Genomic DNA, 19,672 nt, shown 5'->3' on the forward strand with positions numbered 1-19,672 from the left:
AAAACAGACCAAGAGTCCTCAAATGTTTAGGAAGCTGCTTTGTAGGCACAGGGTAAGAGAAATCAATTGGTTCAATAGGGCAATGCTTTTAAACCATGGCACAGCCTGGGGGTACAACTTCCTATTTTAGAGAGGTACTTGCCATCTCTTAGTGAACACCAACAAACTGCCTTCTCAGACTATTTCACTTTCTTCAACTGTTTATATGTATTTCTATTGCCTTTCCTACAAGATCGTGTTGATTCCAACCAGACAGTTCTAAATTTTGGCTTAGCTCAGGTCTTACTTTGATCTTAATGGCTATTTAGGAGTCTACTATGTTTCTCCACAGGTTAGCTTTGCTGCCTCTGCTCTAGGTTGGAATGCAAGTTGATGTGAAGTCAGGATTTCAGGAGCCATAGGTAAAGGAGAAACCAAGTAGAGATAGCAAAGACAACAGAGACTTGCTAGCCAAAGTCACAGCTTGATAAGAAGGCACAGAGGTAGGATTATACGTAAAAGGTGTCATGTAAGTGATGTAGAAACAAAGGGATAAAGGAAGAAAAGGAATGAGATTGTACAGAGTGAATTAATGAGGACTCTTACGTTATGTTCAAGGGGGAGCCCTAAAATAAGGATCAAATGATCAAAACCATAGGAAGGAGCAGTAACTTGAGAGTAAAGTATTCTATCAGCAGTTACTATACTCGCCTCCACATGCCCTCTTCTATTTATAGTTGGCATTACCACTTCTCAAGCCTCTAAGAGTTATACATGTCTCACATGAGACTTCTAGGATCTCCAGTTCCAGGTAAGGGTAAAAATATTCCTAAGATTTAGACTTAGGGAGCAAAGAGAGATTGTACCTCTATCCTAAACTTTTAAACAGTAGCTGAAAGAGCCCCTGGCTAGTCCACTAAACACCCTAAGATTCTTGGTAAACTTGGCATCTGTTCCTGCAAAAGAACAGAATTATCATTTCATTTTCCTAGTGAAATTCCCCATATTCTCCCTAAGGAAAGAAGCAGCTGCACTCCAGAAAGTAACACACCCAACAGAACGGAATTGGAAAACTCCACCCCAGTCAGAAACACCAAAACCTACTTGGATGGAAGCATAGAAAAACAGAAAGAGAGGCCACAAGTGAATGGAAAATGCCTATTACATATTGCACTGGAGATCCTGGCTAGGGCAATAAGACAGTTCAAAAAAAAAAAAAAAAAAAGCATAAAGATGAAAAAAGAAGAGGTAATACTGTTTTTATTTACAATCAACATGATGATGTATATAGAAAATCCTAAAGAATCTACAATTTAACAAAGTCAATATAGAAAACATGATTTTATGCAATAAACAATTGATAATAGAGTAAAAAGCACCAGTTATAATAACATCATTAAGGGTCGTTTGGGTGGCTCAGTTGGTTAAGCGTCCAACTTCGGCTCAGGTCATTATCTCACAGTTTGTGGATTTGAGCCCCATGTTGGGCTCGCTGCTGTCAGCACAGAGCCCATTTTGGATCCTCTGTCTCCCTCTCTCTCCATCCCTTCCCTTCTCGCTCACGTGTGTGCTCTCTCTCAAATAAATAAACATTAAAAGAAATCATTAAAAACATTTACCTAGGAAAAAATTTACCAAAAGATGTTCAAAGCTTCTACACTGAAAATTATAAAACACTATTGAGAGGAATTAAAGGAAATCTAAATAAACAGATGTTCAAGATTAGAAGAATCAATATTAAAATATCAATTCTCCCCAAACTGATCTATAGATTCAGTTCAATTCGTACTATAAATCTAAAATAATGAAGACAGGGCGCCTGGGTAGCTCAGTCGGTTGAGCAGCTGACTTCTGCTCGGGTCATGATCTTGCGGTTCCTGAGTTTGAGCTCCACGTGGGGCTTTGGGCTGACAGCTCAGAGTCTGGAGCCTGCTTCAGATTCTGTGTCTTCCTCTCTCTCTCTGCCCCTCCCCCACTCACCCTGTTTGTCTGTCTGTCTCTCTCTCTCTCTCAAAAATAAACATAAAAAAAATAACGAAGACATTATTCAATGTGGTATTGAAGTAAAGACAATGAAACAAAATAGAGAAAACAGAAATTGGCCACATACAGTCAGTTGATTTTCAGTGAAGGCACCAGTGCAATTCCATGGGGAAAGTAAAGTCTTTTTAACAAATGGTGCTGGAACAAATATCCATATAGAAAAAAAGTGAACCTTTATCCTTATATCACACTACATACAAAATCAAATCAAGATGCAGTAGATATCCAACCATATTTTAGAAGTAAACATAAGAGAATATCTTCACAAGCTTGGGATAGGCAAAGATTTCTTAGAAAGGGCACAAAAACTGTATTAACCACAAAAGAAAAAAAATCAGTAATCTGAATTTCAGCAACATTGAAAACTTATGGTCATCAAGAGACACCATTAAGAAAGAAAAAAGGCAGGGGTGCCTGGGTGGCTCAGTCGGTTAGGTATCCGACTTTTGATTTCAGCTCAGGTCATGATCTCATGATTTGTGAGATTGAGCCCTGCCTGGGGCTCTTTGCTGGCAGCGTGGAGCCTGCCTGGGATTCTCTCTCTCCCACTCTCTCTCTGCCCCTCCCCTGCTCATGTGCGCACACTCTCTCTCTCTCAAAATAAATAAATACTTAAAAATAAATAAATAAAGTAAAAAGGCAAGCCACACTAGAAGATATTCACAACACATATCTGACAAAAGACTTATATCTAGAATTTATTATTCTAGATGTAAAATACAATTTCTGTAATCAATAATTAAAAGGTAAACAACTCAATTTAAAAACAGGCAAATGCTTAAAATGGTGGTTAGTGGGGTCCCTGGATGGCTTAGTCAGTTAAGCATCCAACTCTTGATTTTGGCTCAGGTCATGATCTCATGGTTTTGTGGGTTCTAGCCCCAAGTTGGGTTCTGTGCTGCCAGCAGAAAGCCTGCTTGGGATTCTCTGGCTCTCCCTCTCTCTTTGCCACTCCCCCACACGTTCTCTCTCTCCCTCTCTTTCTCTCTCTCTCTCTTCCCACCCAAAATAAATAAAAATGAACTTTTTAAAAAAAATTAAAGAAGAAAAGGTGGTTAGCATCATTACAATCAGAGAAATGCAAATTAAAACCACAATGAGTGGGGCGCCTGGGTGGCTCAGTAGGTTGGGCATCCGACTTCAGCTCAGGTCATGTTCTCACAGTTTGTAGTTCGAGCCCCGCATTGGGCTCTGTGCTGACAGCTCAGAGCCTAGAGCCTGCTTCGGATTCTGTGTCTCCCTCTCTCTGGCCCTCCCCTGCTCACACTCTGTCTCACTCTCTCTCTCAAAAATAAATAAACATTAAAAAAATTTTTTTAAAAACCACAATGAGTAACTACTCTATAGTTAGCCACTAGAATGGATAAAATGTAAAAGACGATACCAAGTGTCAATGAAGACGTGCAGCAAATGCAACACTTACACATTGTTGATGGAAGTATAAAATGGTATAACCACTTGGAAAATTATTTGGTAGTTTCTAGTAAAGTAAACCCTACAACCTAGAATATTTTCACAAAAGACTTGCAGAACAATGTTCCTAACAGCTTTATTCATGACATCCCTAAATTAGAAACAACCCAAATGGCCATCAACAGGTAAATAAGTAAACAGTGGTATACTTATTCAATGGAATAAACACACACACACACACACACACACACACACACACACACACACACTAGTTACACTTGCAATAAGAGTCTGAAAAATATTACATTAAACTAAAGAAACCAGACTAAAATGGTATGATTCCATTTATACCTAGTTCATGAACAAAGTTAACATGTGAGTTAACTCAAGTGGGGTAGGGGGCTGGAAGGTTGAGGGTAGCTTACTAAAAAGAAGTAAAAAGGAACTTTTAGAGGTAATGGAAATGTTCTAGATTTGGGTAATGGTAATCAGGGTGTATATATCTGTCAAAATTTATTGAACTGTATACTTAGTATCTGTGTATTTTACTGTATGTAAATTATTTCCCAATAAAGGTGGGATGGCGGGAAAGGCCTAGTACATTTCTACATTAATTTTTTGTTCTTTAGTGCATAGGTAGGTTGAAACTATTAATCTGTTTGTAGTCATGAGAAATACCCAGAGAGTCTGCTCCCCAATTCAAACAAGACGCCAACATTATCATACAGATTGAATTTTTCCCAAAGGACATCAATTTCAAAATAATTTACAGTGGATATTTCTCAGCTCATAGGCCACAGGCCACCAGGGAGACTATGTCCTCATATCCATAAGCCCTTGTTAGTATCTAATCAAAGTAGACCAAAAGGTCAAATATTAACATGTTGCAGGGGTGGGGGTCTGGAATTTTTGAAAGTTCCTTTATATTTCTTTCCAGTCAACCTGTCATCTGCAAAGTCAACTGTCGCTTTCATTTTTATCACTATAGATTAAATTCACTTGTTCATGAACTTCATTTAAATGGAATCTTTTAAAGCACATTTGAAGTACACCTCTTTCATAGGGATGTACAATTACTCAAAAATATTGGAAACCAGTGCCTGTGACAACTAAACACCTAAATCTTCATTAATATATGTGCTGCCGAAGCGAGCACACCTAAATCTTCATTAATAATCAAAATAGGGGTGCCTGGCTGGCTCGGTCAGAGGAGCACGTGACTTCTGATATGGAGTTTAAGCCCCACATTAGGTACAGAGATTACTTACATAAATAAATAAATACATAAACTTTAAAAAAATAATCAAAAGCAGTTGAAGAGTACATGGGGCAACAAAATATGTGATGCAAAAATATATTTTCAAAAAAGCACTGTAAGCTGTAATGCACTGTGAAAACATCAATGATATTTATCTTCAGTAAACAATAAAAACTAAGAAATAGCTTCTCACCTTAAGTTTTGGATATATTTGGCGCAGAGAATCTGCAGTTCCCTTGTCAGCTTCATCAGTAATACATACAACATCTAGCTTCATTTTCATCTTGAATTCTGCGGATAGAGCCTTTTGGACATCCCTGGTTGTAATGACAATGACTTCTACAGCACAAAACAAAAAAAGAAGGAAAGACACAAAAACTTGCTTTCATTTAGACAGTGGTTTCACTATTTCAATTAGATTTGGTCTCTTTCTAGATTTATTTATTGTTATTTTTTTAAGTTTATTTATTTTGAAAGAGACAGAGAGTGTGAGCAGGGGAGGGGCAGAGAGAGAGGGAGAATCACAAGCAGTCTCTGTGTTGTCAGTGCAGAGGCTGATGCAGGGCTCAAACTCACAAAACTGCAAGATCATGACCTGAGCCGAAATCAAGAGCCAGATGGATACTTAACTGACTGAGCCACCTAAGAGCCCCTGTTTCTAACTGCAATAATAATAGCTAATATTATTGAGTCTTTTCAATGTATTTTACATGCATTCTCTCAATTCTTACAAAAACTCATTTTACAAATGAGGAAACCTCGACTAAAAGATATTAAGTGACTTTGTTCAGGGTCACACAACTAGTAAGCAATGGACTCAAGATAAAACTCAGTTCTGATGATTCGAGCCCACACTTTAGTATATTACATGCCACTTCTTGATGTAAAGAACTTAGAAGAGCATTCATCGAATCATACACAAACAGGATTACATTTTAAAATTTTCATTCACTACAAAGGAGCTATCACCACTTCCCACCAAGCAGCCATAAGTGTTTCATTGAGGATCACAATGAACCCTACTAAGAAGCAATTTCCATGAAACAGAGGTCTTCATCTTATCCGTATAGCTGTTAACCAATGACAGGAAACTTGGGGTTTTGTTATCTTTGGGATTTTTGGTAGGGTAATATAATTCACTACAACATAACATGTGTTGCTGATATTTGAAGATCAGATTTTAGTGTCTCTAAAGTGAAACAATTTCCACTTGTTCTGTGATAGTGTTCTAGGTAACAATTATGTCTCCCTTTCACTGTAATCATATTTTTCTCTTTTCTTCCTCTTTCTTTCTTTCTTTTCCAAATCATTTAACTTCCCTTCCTTCCTTCTCTCTTCTTCCATTCCCCACTTTGCTTTCTTTTAGTCACTAACTCATTCATCCAATAAATACAAACACTTTTAATATGAAAAGGAAAAACAGGCACTGAGAAGTCAGAAATGGAACTCAACATGGTTCCTATTCTTAAGAAACTTAAGATGGAGAAATTATACATAGAAATGACTAAGGAAGGCTTTCTGGAAGGGATGGCCTTTGAGATAGGTCAAAATAAATTCAAGTCCAACAAACATTTTTTAAGTACACACTGTATGTAAATGCTGATATTACAAAGATGAATGAGATATAGTACCTGCTCTCAGAGATATCAGTCTCCCAGGCCACTAATTATAGCATAAAACAGGCCTTGGGTAGTACTGAGACAGAAAAACACAGTGAGATGGAACCACAGAGGACAGGATGATTGATGCTGTTTAGAATTTCAAAGAGATGGTACCATTTTGGAGAGGACATTTTAGGTAGAGTGGATAGAGTGAAGGGAATAACTGCATATGTGGGACAGTCTAATAACTGGACTAAGACTCTTGTGGAGAGAAAGAAAATGCTAAGCAGGGCCACATTAACTTCTCTAAACTCGCGATCAATATGAACAAAGTGAATAAAGATTTTGCTATCAAACTCCAGAATCTTGGGACGCCTAGGTGGCTCAGTTGGTTAGGCGTCCGACTTGGGCTCAGGTCATGATCTCACAGTTTTTGAGTTCAAGCCCCGCATTGGGCTCTGTGCTGACAGCTCAGAGCCTGAAGCCTGCTTCGGATTCTGGGTCTCCTTCTCTCTCTGTTCACCCTCCCCCACTTGTTCTCTGTCTCTCTCTCTCTCAAAAATAAATAAATGTAAAATAAAAAAAAAATTTTAACTCCAGAATCCTGTGTTTAGGAGGCACTCCTCAAATCTCTCTCTCCCTCCCTCTACCCCTCTCCCATGCTTGCGCACGCTCTCTTTAAAAAAAAAAAAAGAAAGAAAAGAAAGAAAGAAGAAAAAAAATCTTTTCTAAAACAGATCTCTTTTTTTGGTTTGTTTTTAATTTTAGGGAGAGAGAACACAAGTGGGGAAGAGTGGCAGAGAGAGGGAGGGACAGAGAGAAGGAGAGGGAGAGAGAATCTCAAGCAGGCTCCATGCTCAGTGTGGAGCCCAATGTGGGGCTCAATCCCATGACCCTGGGATCATGACCTGAGCTGAAATCAAGAGTCAGGCACTCAAACTACTGAGCCACCCAGGCGCCACCTAAAACATATTTCTTAAAAAAAATTTTTTAATGTTTATTTTTGAGAGAGAGAGAGAGACAGAGTGTGAGTGGGGGAGGGGCAGAGAGAGGAGACAGAATCTGAAGCAGGCTCCAGGCTCTGAGCTGTCAGCACAGAGCCTGATGTGGGGCTCCAACTAGTGAACCATGAGATCAAGACCTAAGCTGAAGTCAGACGCTTAACTGACTGAGTCACCCAGGAGCCTCTAAAACATATCTCTTAACATCAGTGTCATAAAGACTACTGCATAGAAATGTTCACAGGTTTGTCTCAGGAAGGCAATTCTCATGGTGGAATGAACACCAGAATACAAGACTGTGCCCCGGGATCTGACAGTACTTCCATCTGGTACTCAGATTCGCTATATCTAACTACAGGACACCTCAAACTCATTGTGGCCAAAGCTGAACTCAAACCTATTCGTTGACTCATATTACCTTTCCTAGTTACTGGTATCACCATCTAGTCACCTAGTCACCCAAGCAAAAAGTAGAGGGAACTCTTCTCTCTTTTTCCACTCTCCCTCTCCATTAATCATCAACTTTGTCAAATGTTCCTTCTTCTCCATCCTTAGTGCTACTTCTTTAGTTCAGGCCCTCTTTATTACTGGTGTGGACTTCTGTATCAATTTCCCAACTCATCTCCCTGCTTGTAGCAGGGAGTCATTCAAATCCATTCTTTATAGAGATTCCAAAGCAATATTTCTAAAATGAGCGTTTAGGGGGACCTGGGTGGCTCAGTCGGTTGAGCATCCGACTCTGGCTCAGGTCATGATCTCATGGTTCATTAGTTCAAGCCCCACATCGGGCTCACTGCTGTCAGCACAGAGCTTGCTATAGATCCTCTGTCCTCCTCCTCTCTCTCTGAGCTTCCCATGCTTGTGCTCTCTCTCAAAAATAAATGAAATATTAAAAAAAAAATTTTTTTTAATAAAAAATAAAATGTGCATCTCAGTTGTCAAATATATTAATTAGCATAAAGTTGTTCATAATATTCACTTATCTTTTTAATGTCTGTAGGATCTGTAGTCTTGTCCCCTCTCTTTATATTTGTATCACCCCACTAGACTTTAAGGTTCTAGAAATCAGGGCCTAAGTTACCTTTCCAATTCTGTACCCCTTAATATATTAATATATCACCTGATACATATAGATTCATAGTAAGTACTGACTATGAGGTACTGACTTGGAATCCCTCTGTGCTCTTTCTGATATCCTTATAGGAGTAATCTTGGATCATTGTGGAGAGCAGCTCTAAAACAGTAATAGCACTATCTTCTCAACCTTTTTTACATAGCAATAGAGTACTTCTATGTTCTTAATTAAAAGAGGCCAGTCTCCAGCCAATGCTGAGTCCTGGTCTTCTCTCATTCATCCTCTCTCACTCTCATAAAGCCGACAAATCATTGGGATCAAACATCCCCAAGGTTTTATGAGTACATCTCATTGCCATAGCTCACCTTCAAATCCAACACGCTCAAGCAGGTTCAGTGGGTACCAAATTAAAGGTTTGTTCCCAACTGGAAGCAGAGGTTTGGGAATGCTGGAAGTCAGGTCTGTCATCCGAGATCCCCCTCCAGCTGCCATCACTACTGCTTGAAATTCCATTTTCACAAACAGCTATCACAGAGAAAAACAATTAACAGGGGAAAAAAAGTAACAAATTCAAAGCATACATAGTACTAACCCTATTTCTATCTAGGTTACTGATAATCACTTATGTCAAATGTGTCACTTCCAACTCCAATAACCACAATAAGAAAATCTCCTTAGCTACAGTATAAACATCATCTTTATCACATTTTCTGACTCACCAATATAAACTCTCAGCTCCAGCCAGGGCAGATGGGCTGAAGGAGAGATATGAATTAAAGAAACCTGGCCCTTTCCCTTGAGGTGCTCACAATTAAGTGGAGAAGATAAATTCAGTAAATTACAATATACTATCATTAGTGTCGTGGCAGGAATATATCAAAGATGCAGTAGGCATTTGGTGAAGGTAATACCTAAGTATTCCTAGAAAAGACAGGGAGTTTTACAGGAAGGTAATATTTGAGGGGACTTTTGGAGGAGTAAGAGTTTACCAAGTGGGTTTCTGATATGAGTTCTAATTTCTTGAAAAAATCTGGAAACTTCTGACTAGAATTAACAGCATAAATACAAGCATACTAGGTTTCTGAAAAGTATGAGATGACTTAAGATTCCTCCAATAATTCAGCCATCTGCTCTCTTCACATTATCCCCAACTGTGAAAGATATTACTGTAAACACAAATGTAGGGATGTATCTGAACCTAGATTTGCAGAGCCCAATAGTAGAAACAAATCAGATTAATTCCTTTTTCTAAACTCAAGGTAATAAACAAACCTGTTTGACCTTCAAAAGAATCTCTTTACAGCAGCTACCACAGAAAAGGTGCACGGTAAAAGGTCATAAATCCTTACTGGTTTAAAATAAAAGTACTCCTTGATTTACAACAAATGATAAAACTTTTTAAGTACCAGTTTGAAATGCAATGTTCAGAAAAAAAAAATCTGAAACCAAATTGGCAAATAATGCTGCACCCTCCCCTGTAATTATGATCAGTCCTGGGTCCTCATCATTATTTCAACTGCAGCAGTTACACCCGGTACACCCAAGGCACAAAGTGAAGCCTCCTGAACAACATCCACAATTTAAAGATATGGTAATTTCAATTTCAGCAACCACTGCCTCAGAATGGAATTTAACTTCAATGTGGTACTGTATAACTCCTATCACATCTGATGTTATTATGAAAAGAGCATGGGACCTTTCGAGTCAAAAGACCAGATTTTGAGTTCTGGTTCTACCACGTCTAGGTGAGATGACCAGTGGCCTGACATTTAAAACTCTGAGTGTCCTCAGTTCCTGGAAGGGAGCCTGGTTTAAGCTCATAGACCCTTGAATCAGATGGCTGGATTTGAATTCTAACCCTAACCCGCATTAGTTGTGTGAACTAAGGCAAGCTTCATAAATTCTCTTCGTCTCAGTTTTATTTTGTAAGATGAGGATAATTACTACTTCACAGCGTTGTTTTGAAGAGTAAATAAGTTAATCTATGTAAAGCACACAAAATAATGTCAATCCCACAATAAGCACTGTGTCTGACATCATTAGACAGAGGCTAGGTCATGGAAAGCCTTTTGTGCCAAATGAACCATGCTGTTGCATAATTCTGGTCTTTGTGTTGCTCCTCTTGCTTCCTAGATTGCCTTTCTCCTTTGCCTAGAAATCACCTACTTAAGCTAAGAATCATCTTTCTTAAAAAAACATTCCTAACCTCTCCTATCCTCCTGGTAGAAGCAACTCCTTCCCTCTTAGGATCTTCCATTCTACCATGTACAGATCATCTCTGTCTTCCCAGGCTTTATTGCACATATATTTAAATGTCTGTATCTCGTGAGTTCCTTGAAGGCAAGGACCGTGTCAACACTGTATTCTCAGTACCTAACACAATTTCCATCAGATGCCTGGCACTCAATCAGTGTTTGTGGAATAAGCATCTGTGAACATCTCAACAACCGCCTGTAAAAGTCAAGCTCAAACACGTGAAGGGACATTAGACCCCAGGTCACCAGGATCTAAGGTTTCTGCTCTCCGCGATAATCATGAACATAACTAACCATGATCCAGACAGATTGTCAAATGCCTCAATGTCACTGACACGACTCTGGGTGATAAGAATCACAACGAGTCTCGTTAGCCTCCCAAGGTTTAGAGTGGGGGGTTCATGGCATCTCATACATGCCTCCATCATGGCACTCGTTGCCTTCTCCTTTTGTACACTGGTAAGATAAAACACTATCATAATTGGGTCTCTCATCTGGACTTTATTGCATTCCTATTTCTATTTCATTGGCTTGCCCCTAAACAACTAAAAATAGGCAGAATAAATAAATGAAGGGCTGAAGTGGAAAGAGTTCAGGCACTGTGCTGAGTAGTCCAGGATCTGGGTTCTCTTTCGCTGTGACTTCAAGTAGATCCTCCACTCCCTCAAACTCCTTTCCATCTGTTGCACAAGGTGGTTGGCTCACATTCTCTCCAAGATCCCTTCTAGTTCGGCTACTTAGCTGCTTGGCCGGGTCAGGCAGGGACTCGAGCGGGCGACTCCAGGGCTCTGCACCCCCGCCCACCTCCTGAGGCCTTCCTCGGCCGGGATCGAGGAGCCTGCTTTCCCCATATGAGCGGGGCCCGGCTGCCCCCACCGCGGTGCTCACCCCCAACAGCCAGCTCGTAAGGGGCCTGACAGCGTTAACGCCGCAGCTTTACCTCTCGACTCCAGGCGCGCCACAGCAGCTCCCAGCGCACCCCACGCCGCCTCCGACTGCCAGTCCAAAAGCGCAGGCGCGCGATGGCCGAACAGATCGATGGGATGCGCTGGGCAGGCCCGCGTAGAAGGGACGAGCGTCGAGCAATAGATTTCATACAAAAAGCGCGCCCTATGAGAAGAGGAAGCTGGGCGGTCTGTATCCTTTCGTTCATTCACAAATCATCAACGCCCATTGAATGTGTTTCCCAGTGCTGGGCTCCTGGAATCTGCACAGGAACAAGCCACGGTCTCTTGCTTTAGGGAGTTCTCATTCTACCGTATGGCCGACTACCACTCTGAAAAGAGAGCTCATTGGGAGCCGCAGTTTTGGGCTAGCGGGCGGAGAAACAGCCAAATACTCATGCAGGCCAGAGATTGCCAACGCTTTCTATGTCTGCAATGTCTAATGTGGCGACTCACATCGGCTTTCTGAACCAGACTCTTATGGTATGGAAAACAATCACCTTTAATCATTGAAACTGGGAGAAGGAGGGGTGTCAGTGAAGACCTCATTGAGACAGTGACACTGAATAATGGCTTGAAGAGAGTGAGTCAGGTGGATATCTTGGGTAAGAGTCTTCCAAGCTGACTAGCTAGCAAGTGCAAAGGCCTTGAAGAGAGACTGCGTGTTCAAAGAACCGTAGAGAGGCCAATATAGCTGAAGGGAAGTAAGCCAGGTGGAGAATGAATGATGGCAGAGGTCAGAGGCAATGGGAGAGAAGGTGGATAATTCAGATCTTGTACGTCTTGTAGGGCATTGTGAGGATCTTGAATTAAGCAGAAGAAGAACATGATATGACAGGTTTTTAAAGGACACTCTGATAGCTGTGTTAATAGACTCCCTGGAATCAGGGAGTCCACTTAAGTGGCTGCAACTGCATTAGAGACCTCAAATGCCTGTATCTAGACAACTCCAACAATTATGAGAGATAATAATCGATGTTGTAAGCAGTTAGTTTTGGGGTGGTTTATAAGCTATAGCAGATAACAAGAACAATGGCCACTCTCTCACACACATTCCTGCAGTTTCCTAATGTTTTAGAAGCTTCCTCTTTTTCTGTCCATCTCTTAAACCTTGTGTTGCTTTAGCTCCTTGCAAATTAAGAGACAGAGTCTAATTTCTGCAATAAAAATAAAGGAGTTTTACTTCATTCAACAGTATTTATTGAGTGCCTAATAAGTGCCAAACAATGTCTTAGATGGTAGATGCTGGGGATACAACAGTCAGGACTTGTAATTTTTTCCCAGACTTTCAGTTCAAAGAATGAGAGCTCAGTTAGATGTCCGGGGGGAGGGGAGGAAGACCTGAGACTATTTCCATAAAACCAGCCTATTCCTACTCTGCCTTTTCTTCATTCCAGGCTGCTGGTGGAGTTACTAAATAATTACTTATTTTACCTAAAGAATGACACCAGGTATGTGGGTAAAAGGGAGCCATGGAGTGATTGGCTACAGAAGGCCTGAAACTTGACTACCCTTTCCTTCTATGGCAAGATACTGTCTCTCCTTGTTATTAGCTCAAGCAAACAGAAGCCTTGGGAATTACAGCATGTTTTTGAGGTAAGAACCAGTTATTAAGAACAGCATTCAACCCCATATCTGTCATCCATTTTAAAAGCTCATGTTTATTTTTTTTTCAATATATGAAATTTATTGTCAAATTGGTTTCCATACAACACCCAGTGCTCATCCCAAAATGTGCCCTCCTCAATACCCATCACCCACCCTCCCCTCCCTCCCACCCCCCATCAACCCTCAGTTTGTTCTCAGTTTTTAACAGTCTCTTATGCTTTGGCTCTCTCCCACTCTAACCTCTTTTTTTTTTTTTTCCTTCCCCTCCTCCTCCATGGGTTTCTGTTAAGTTTCTCAGGATCCACATAAGAGTGAAAACATATGGTATCTGTCTTTCTCTGTATGGCTTATTCACTTAGCATCACACTCTCCAGTTCCATCCACGTTGCTACAAAGGGCCATATTTCGTTCTTTCTCATTGCCATGTAGTACTCCATTGTGTATATAAACCACAATTTTTTTTTAATATATGAAATTTATTGTCAAATTGGTTTCCATACAACACCCAGTGCTCATCCCAAAAGGTGCCCTCAATACCCATCACCCACCCCCCCTCCCTCCCACCCCTCATCAACCCTCAGTTTGTTCTCAGTTTTTAACAGTCTCTTATGCTTTGGCTCTCTCCCACTCTAACCTCTTTTTTTTTTTTTTCCTTCCCCTCCCCCATGGGTTTCTGTTAAGTTTCTCAGGATCCACATAAGAGTGAAACCATATGGTATCTGTCTTTCTCTGTATGGCTTATTTCACTTAGCATCACACTCTCCAGTTCCATCCACGTTGCTACAAAAGGCCATATTTCATTCTTTCTCATTGCCACGTAGTATTCCATTGTGTATATAAACCACAATTTCTTTATCCATTCATCAGTTGATGGACATTTAGGCTCTTTCCATAATTTGGCTATTGTTGAGAGTGCTGCTATAAACATTGGGGTACAAGTGGCCCTATGCATCAGTACTCCTGTATCCCTTGGGTAAATTCCTAGCAGTGCTATTGCTGGGTCATAGGGTAGGTCTATTTTTAATTTTCTGAGGAACCTCCACACTGCTTTCCAGAGTGGCTGCACCAATTTGCATTCCCACCAACAGTGCAAGAGGGTTCCCGTTTCTCCACATCCTCGCCAGCATCTATAGTCTCCTGATTTGTTCATTTTGGCCACTCTGACTGGTGTGAGGTGATATCTGAGTGTGGTTTTGATTTGTATTTCCCTGATGAGGAGCGATGTTGAGCATCTTTCCATGTGCCTGTTGGCCATCCGGATGTCTTCTTTAGAGAAGTGTCTGTTCATGTTTTCTGCCCATTTCTTCACTGGGTTATTTGTTTTTCGGGTGTGGAGTTTGGTGAGCTCTTTATAGATTTTGGATACTAGCCCTTTGTCCGATATGTCATTTACAAATGTCTTTTCCCATTCCGTTGGTTGCTTTTTAGTTTTGTTGGTTGTTTCCTTTGCTGTGCAGAATATAAGCTCATGTTTAAACTAGCAGATATTTTCAGGGAATTTGTTCCTGTAGTTGACTACTTGAGGGATTGCTTCAGTTTAAACTGACTTGAAATTATTCCCTTAGGGCAGCAGTTTGCAAACTTTTTGATCTCTGGGCTCTTTGCACTCTTAAAATATTGGGGACCCTTGGGGCACCTGGCTGGCTCAGTCTGTGGGGCATGCGACTCTTGATCTCCAGGTAGTAAGTTCAAGCCCCATGCAGGGTGCAGAGATTACTTAAAAATAAAATTATTGGGGACCCCAAAGAACTTTTGTTTATATGGATTATATCAATTGATATTTACCATATTAAAAACAAACTGAGAAATTAAAACACATTATTCAGTTTTAAGATAAAAATAATACCATTACATGGTATCATAAATGTCATTTTTATGAAAACATAAGTTTTGAAAACAAAACAATTAGAAGAATGCCATGCTTTCACCTTTTTGCAGATCTCTTTAATATCTGGCTTAAGAGAAAACAGTTGGGGGGCACTTGGATGGCTCAGTCAGTTTTTTAAGCGTCAAACTCTTGATTTCGGCTCAGGTCATGATCTCATGGTTCATGAGATCAAGCCCTGTATCAGGCTCTGCACTGATAGCACAGAACCTGCTTGAGATTCTCTCTCTCTCTCTCTCTCTCTCTCTCTCTCTCTCTCTCTCTCTCAATCTTTGTGCTGCCCCCACCCCCCGCTGCTCTCTCTCTCTTTCTCAAAATAAATAAACATTTAAAAAAAGAAAGAAAACTGGATTCTCCCATCAGTTGTGATGCATTGTTTTGAGTGTATTCTATGATAAAACCTCACTTCACAGAGATACACAATTAGAAAGGGAGAGATATTTTAATAGTCTCGTCAGATAGTTGTAGGTAATATTCTTTGATACTACATCAAAGCTCAGTAAGTGGTAGTTTGTTAAAGATTTGTTGCAATGTAGAATCACTGTGTTTTTTTTAAATGTTTATTCATTGCGAGAGAGAGAGAGAGAGAGAGAGAGAGAGAGAGAGAGAGACAAAGAGAGAGACAGAGCATGAGTAGGGGAGGGGCAGAGAGAGAGTGAAACACAGAATCTGAAGCAGGTCCCAGGCTCTGAGCTGTCAGCACAGAGCCCGAGGCGGGCTCTAACCCCTGAATCATGAGATCATGACCTGAGCCGAAGTCAGACGCTTAACCAACTGAGCCACCCAGGAACCCCTAAAATCACTGTATTAATGAACTTGTTGTACTCTAATACTTGCACTTCAAATGGACATTTTACCTATGCATGATTTTGCAACTTGACACACTGATCACTTGGAAAATATTGGTTCACTGAATTATGCACATCATTCCATATGTTGACTCATTATATATATGTATATATATATGTATATATACATTATATACATAAATTTTAAAATATATTTTTAATGTTTATTTATTTTGCGAGAGAGAGAGAACAAGCAGGGGAGGGGCAGAGAGAGAGGGAGAGACAGAGAGAATCCCAAGCAGGCTCAACACCGGCAGCGTGGAGCCCAGTGTGGGGCTCGAACTCATGAATGGTGAAATCATGACCTAAGCTGAAACCAAGAGTTGGACGCTTAACTGACAGAGCCACCCAGGTGCCCCTTATTATAGTTTAAAAATTACATTTGTTAATATAACCACCAATCTCATCAGAAAATCCTTACATGTTGTAAAGCTGGTAAGCTTATGATGACAGATACAGGTTTTCCAAACTTCTGATTTTCTCTTTTAAGCTCAAATATTATCATTGGTAGCAAATACTATTAGTGGTTTTCCTTGAAGTGACTGGCTTACTTCATTAATTTTGATAGTTTGTATGTACTCAGGGACCAAGATTTAATAAAAATATGTTATTGCTTCATCAAAGACATTAAATGAAACTTTGCTTTATTATTATTTTATTACTATTATTTTATTTTTATTGCAAGTGTGTGGCAGTGAAGAATGCAATGCATGTTAATAGTTTGGTATCACTGCTTTGATTCATGCCAAAGCACCAGCAGTTTTAGCCACCATTGCTTTTGCACCATTAGTGCAAATATCAATTCAATGAAAGAGGCAAATCATATTTCAGTATTACTATGAAAGCAATTTTGACATGACAGATCCATTGAAAGGATCTTGAGGACTCCCAGAGGTCCATGGAGCATACTTTTTTTTTTTTTTTTTTTAAACTTTTTTTTTAACGCTTATTTATTTTTGAGACAGAGAGAGACAGAGCATGAACGGGGGAGGGTCAGAGAGAGAGAGACACAGAATCTGAAACAGGCTCCAGGCTCTGAGCTGTCAGCACAGAGCCCGACGCGGGGCTTGAACTCAGGGACCGCGAGATCATGACCTGAGCCGAAGTCGGACGCTTAACTGACTGAGCCACCCAGGCGCCCTGCCATGGAGCATACTTTTAACAACTGCCGCCTCATGGATTCCTTCTTTCTGCCTCCCACTGCTTCTAGTACTTACATTATGGCACTTATCACAAAATATTGTCATCCCTTTTTTATGTTTTCTCTATCACACTGGGAGCCCTTGGAGGACAAAGGCAATATCTTAGTTGCTCCTCTCTACCCATGTCCCAGCAGCACAGGACCTGGGACATACTAAGTAAATAATATTGAGTAAATTAAAAATTTCTCATAAATTTTCCCTTGACCTCCCATGTGGTGGTGGAAAAATGGAGTTGAGGGCCCAGGTCACTGACAACATCTCTTTTTCTGAACATTCCTTCTCACTAAATCAATCTATATTGTTATCTATATTATCCTTAGCCTCATTCTTATTATTTATTTTTATTAATTACATGGGAAGTACTCAATAAATGCTTACTGAATAAAGACTGTTCCCTATAATGTTTGTTTCTTTAAAAAATTTTTTTTAACATTTATTCATTTTTGAAAGGCAGAGAGAGAGCGCAAATGGGGGAGGAAGGGCATAGAGAGAGGGAGACACAGAAACAGAAGCAGGCTCCAGGCTCTGAGGTGTCAGCACAGAGCTTGACGTGGGGCTCAAACTCAGAGCGTGAGATCATGACCTGAGCCGAAGTTGGCCACTTAACCGGCTGAGGCACCCAGGCGCCCCTTGTAATGTTTGTTTCTTGTTCACATTTCTTCCCCAGGGGACATTTGTATGTATGTGTTTATCTGTGGTGGGGACTAGCCCAAGAAGGTCAAGCTCCAAAGTTCTCTTTCAGCTTTCAAAGGAAACCTTTCAAAAGTTGGGCCTTGGCTCAGAAATACTCTTCCCACGGTCTGCAAGAGTTCTCTCTTTGGGAATTTGCTGGCCACATCATAATATTCATCTACTCCATTTGGCTGTGGACTTGTCAGTGGGGCAGGAAATTATTATTTTTAGAGTACTGAGTGAAAGATAAAAATGAAAAGAGAAACTCTACTTTGGCAACCAGTTGCAGGTCCTAAAATATTTGTGTTTTATTTTTGTACATAAGCCCACCAGTTGCCTAATAGATTCATAAGTTAGAGAGCAAATGATGCTATAGTGTTTCTATAAAGGGCTTGGAAGGAAACTTCATTAATTAGGACTTCAATATTTCCTTTCAAGCACACAGAATTTCATTGTTGTTGGCTTTAAAGGTCTGAATCTGGATTATTTATGGTTAAACAATTAAAAAATACTGATTTAATCAATTTGCTAGTTTTTCTCCTTTATTAGAAGCAAAATTTTCAGAGGGCTGATTTTCCTTGTTTTTAAATTGGAAAGTATGGTTTATGAGCTACACTTTATTTACTTATTGAACAGCTGTTTACTGAGTGACTGCTATGTGCCCAGGGCAGTTTAAGGCTCATAAGGTATATTAGTGAACAAATAAGGATCCAACCTCATCCCAACAGGCAGGGTAGCATACATTATAAATAAATTTAAGTAATAAATGAGTAAACTGTGCAGCATATTAAAGTGTGATAAAACTTTGGAAATAAGAAAAAGTTAGGGAAGAGGGACAGGGAGGGGAACACCACACTGGCAGCTATAAAGTCTTAAGAGTTTTATGGAGGTTATTGAAATTTGGGACTTGTGTCCCATTTAAATCTCTGTAACTTTCTATATAATAAATTTATGAGTATAATCAAAATGAACAGGTGAAATCAGTAAAAATGGTGAAGTCCCTCTAAAAATTCTCTCCTCCACAAAAGCAATGAGAATACTGTAAAAAATAGAATCAACTTTTTTGAACATGCATCATGAACAGTGAAACAATCATGTCACTTCTTTCAGTATGTTGGTAGTCACCATACATCTCTTAATTGTTTATACACAGACGGCAAGAATGTAGTTGTGTTGCTTCCTTGTCTCCCAGTGATAAACCCATGTGACATAAAAAAAAAAGGCGGGGGGCGCCTGGGTGGCTCAGTTGGTTGAGCGTCCAACTTCAACTCAGGTCATGATTTCATGGTTCGTGAGTTCAAGCCCCACGTCAGGCTCTGTGCTGACAGCTCAGAGCCTGGAACCTGCTTTGGATTCAGTGTCTCCCTCTTTCTCTGCCCCTCCCCTGCTCATGCTCTGTTTCTGTCTCTCAAAAATGAATAAATGTTAAAAAAATTAAAAAAAAAAGATAACAGAATTGGTCAACAAAATGAAAGTGCACCAAAGAAATGAAAAGTGATAAGGCAGGAAGTGAAATTCAATTGAACATATATGGAGTTATACAAGAAATGGCTGATTGTGGGAATGTTAGTACTGCTATCATGAGAGAATATAGATACACAGCCAGAGGAATTTAGTGAAGGCTACTTTATCTACATAAAGGAGGAAAATGCTTGTGACAAAAGGGAAGAAGATGTTCCAAAGGAACTTATGCCAGCAAAAAGTCCTTCACATTCAAGGAATTCTTAGAGATAAATTTAATGAGATTGTAAAATACAAAGAAGAGAATGTTGGAAGCTGATCCAAACTTAAAAAGGTATATGACAATTCATCAAAACACAGTGAAGATACTTGTTCCATATTTTAATAAAAGAGGCAAGCATTGTTCAAATTACTTTTGGTATGTTTT

General features: G+C 39.9%; 1 protein-coding gene across 4 annotated transcripts in view; it reads right to left on the minus strand.

Annotated features, from left to right (window-relative positions):
* The window catches only part of EIF2B3 (eukaryotic translation initiation factor 2B subunit gamma), a 133,155-nt gene that overhangs the window by 110,564 nt on the left and 2,919 nt on the right, over nt 1-19,672 (minus strand). Inside the window, exons 1-3 of one of the 4 annotated variants that reach the window (XM_007077291.3) lie at nt 11,566-11,672; nt 8,736-8,895; nt 4,887-5,032 (exon numbers count right to left, since the gene is read on the minus strand). In XM_007077291.3, the coding sequence (XP_007077353.2) occupies nt 4,887-5,032; nt 8,736-8,883 (294 nt within the window). In that variant the 5' untranslated portion in view covers nt 8,884-8,895; nt 11,566-11,672. The other 3 variants (XM_007077292.2, XM_042996925.1, XM_007077293.3) reach the window with 3 other exon arrangements.

The sequence above is a fragment of the Panthera tigris genome, chromosome C1 (assembly GCF_018350195.1).
Source record: "Panthera tigris isolate Pti1 chromosome C1, P.tigris_Pti1_mat1.1, whole genome shotgun sequence".
Classification (NCBI taxonomy): domain Eukaryota; kingdom Metazoa; phylum Chordata; class Mammalia; order Carnivora; family Felidae; genus Panthera; species Panthera tigris.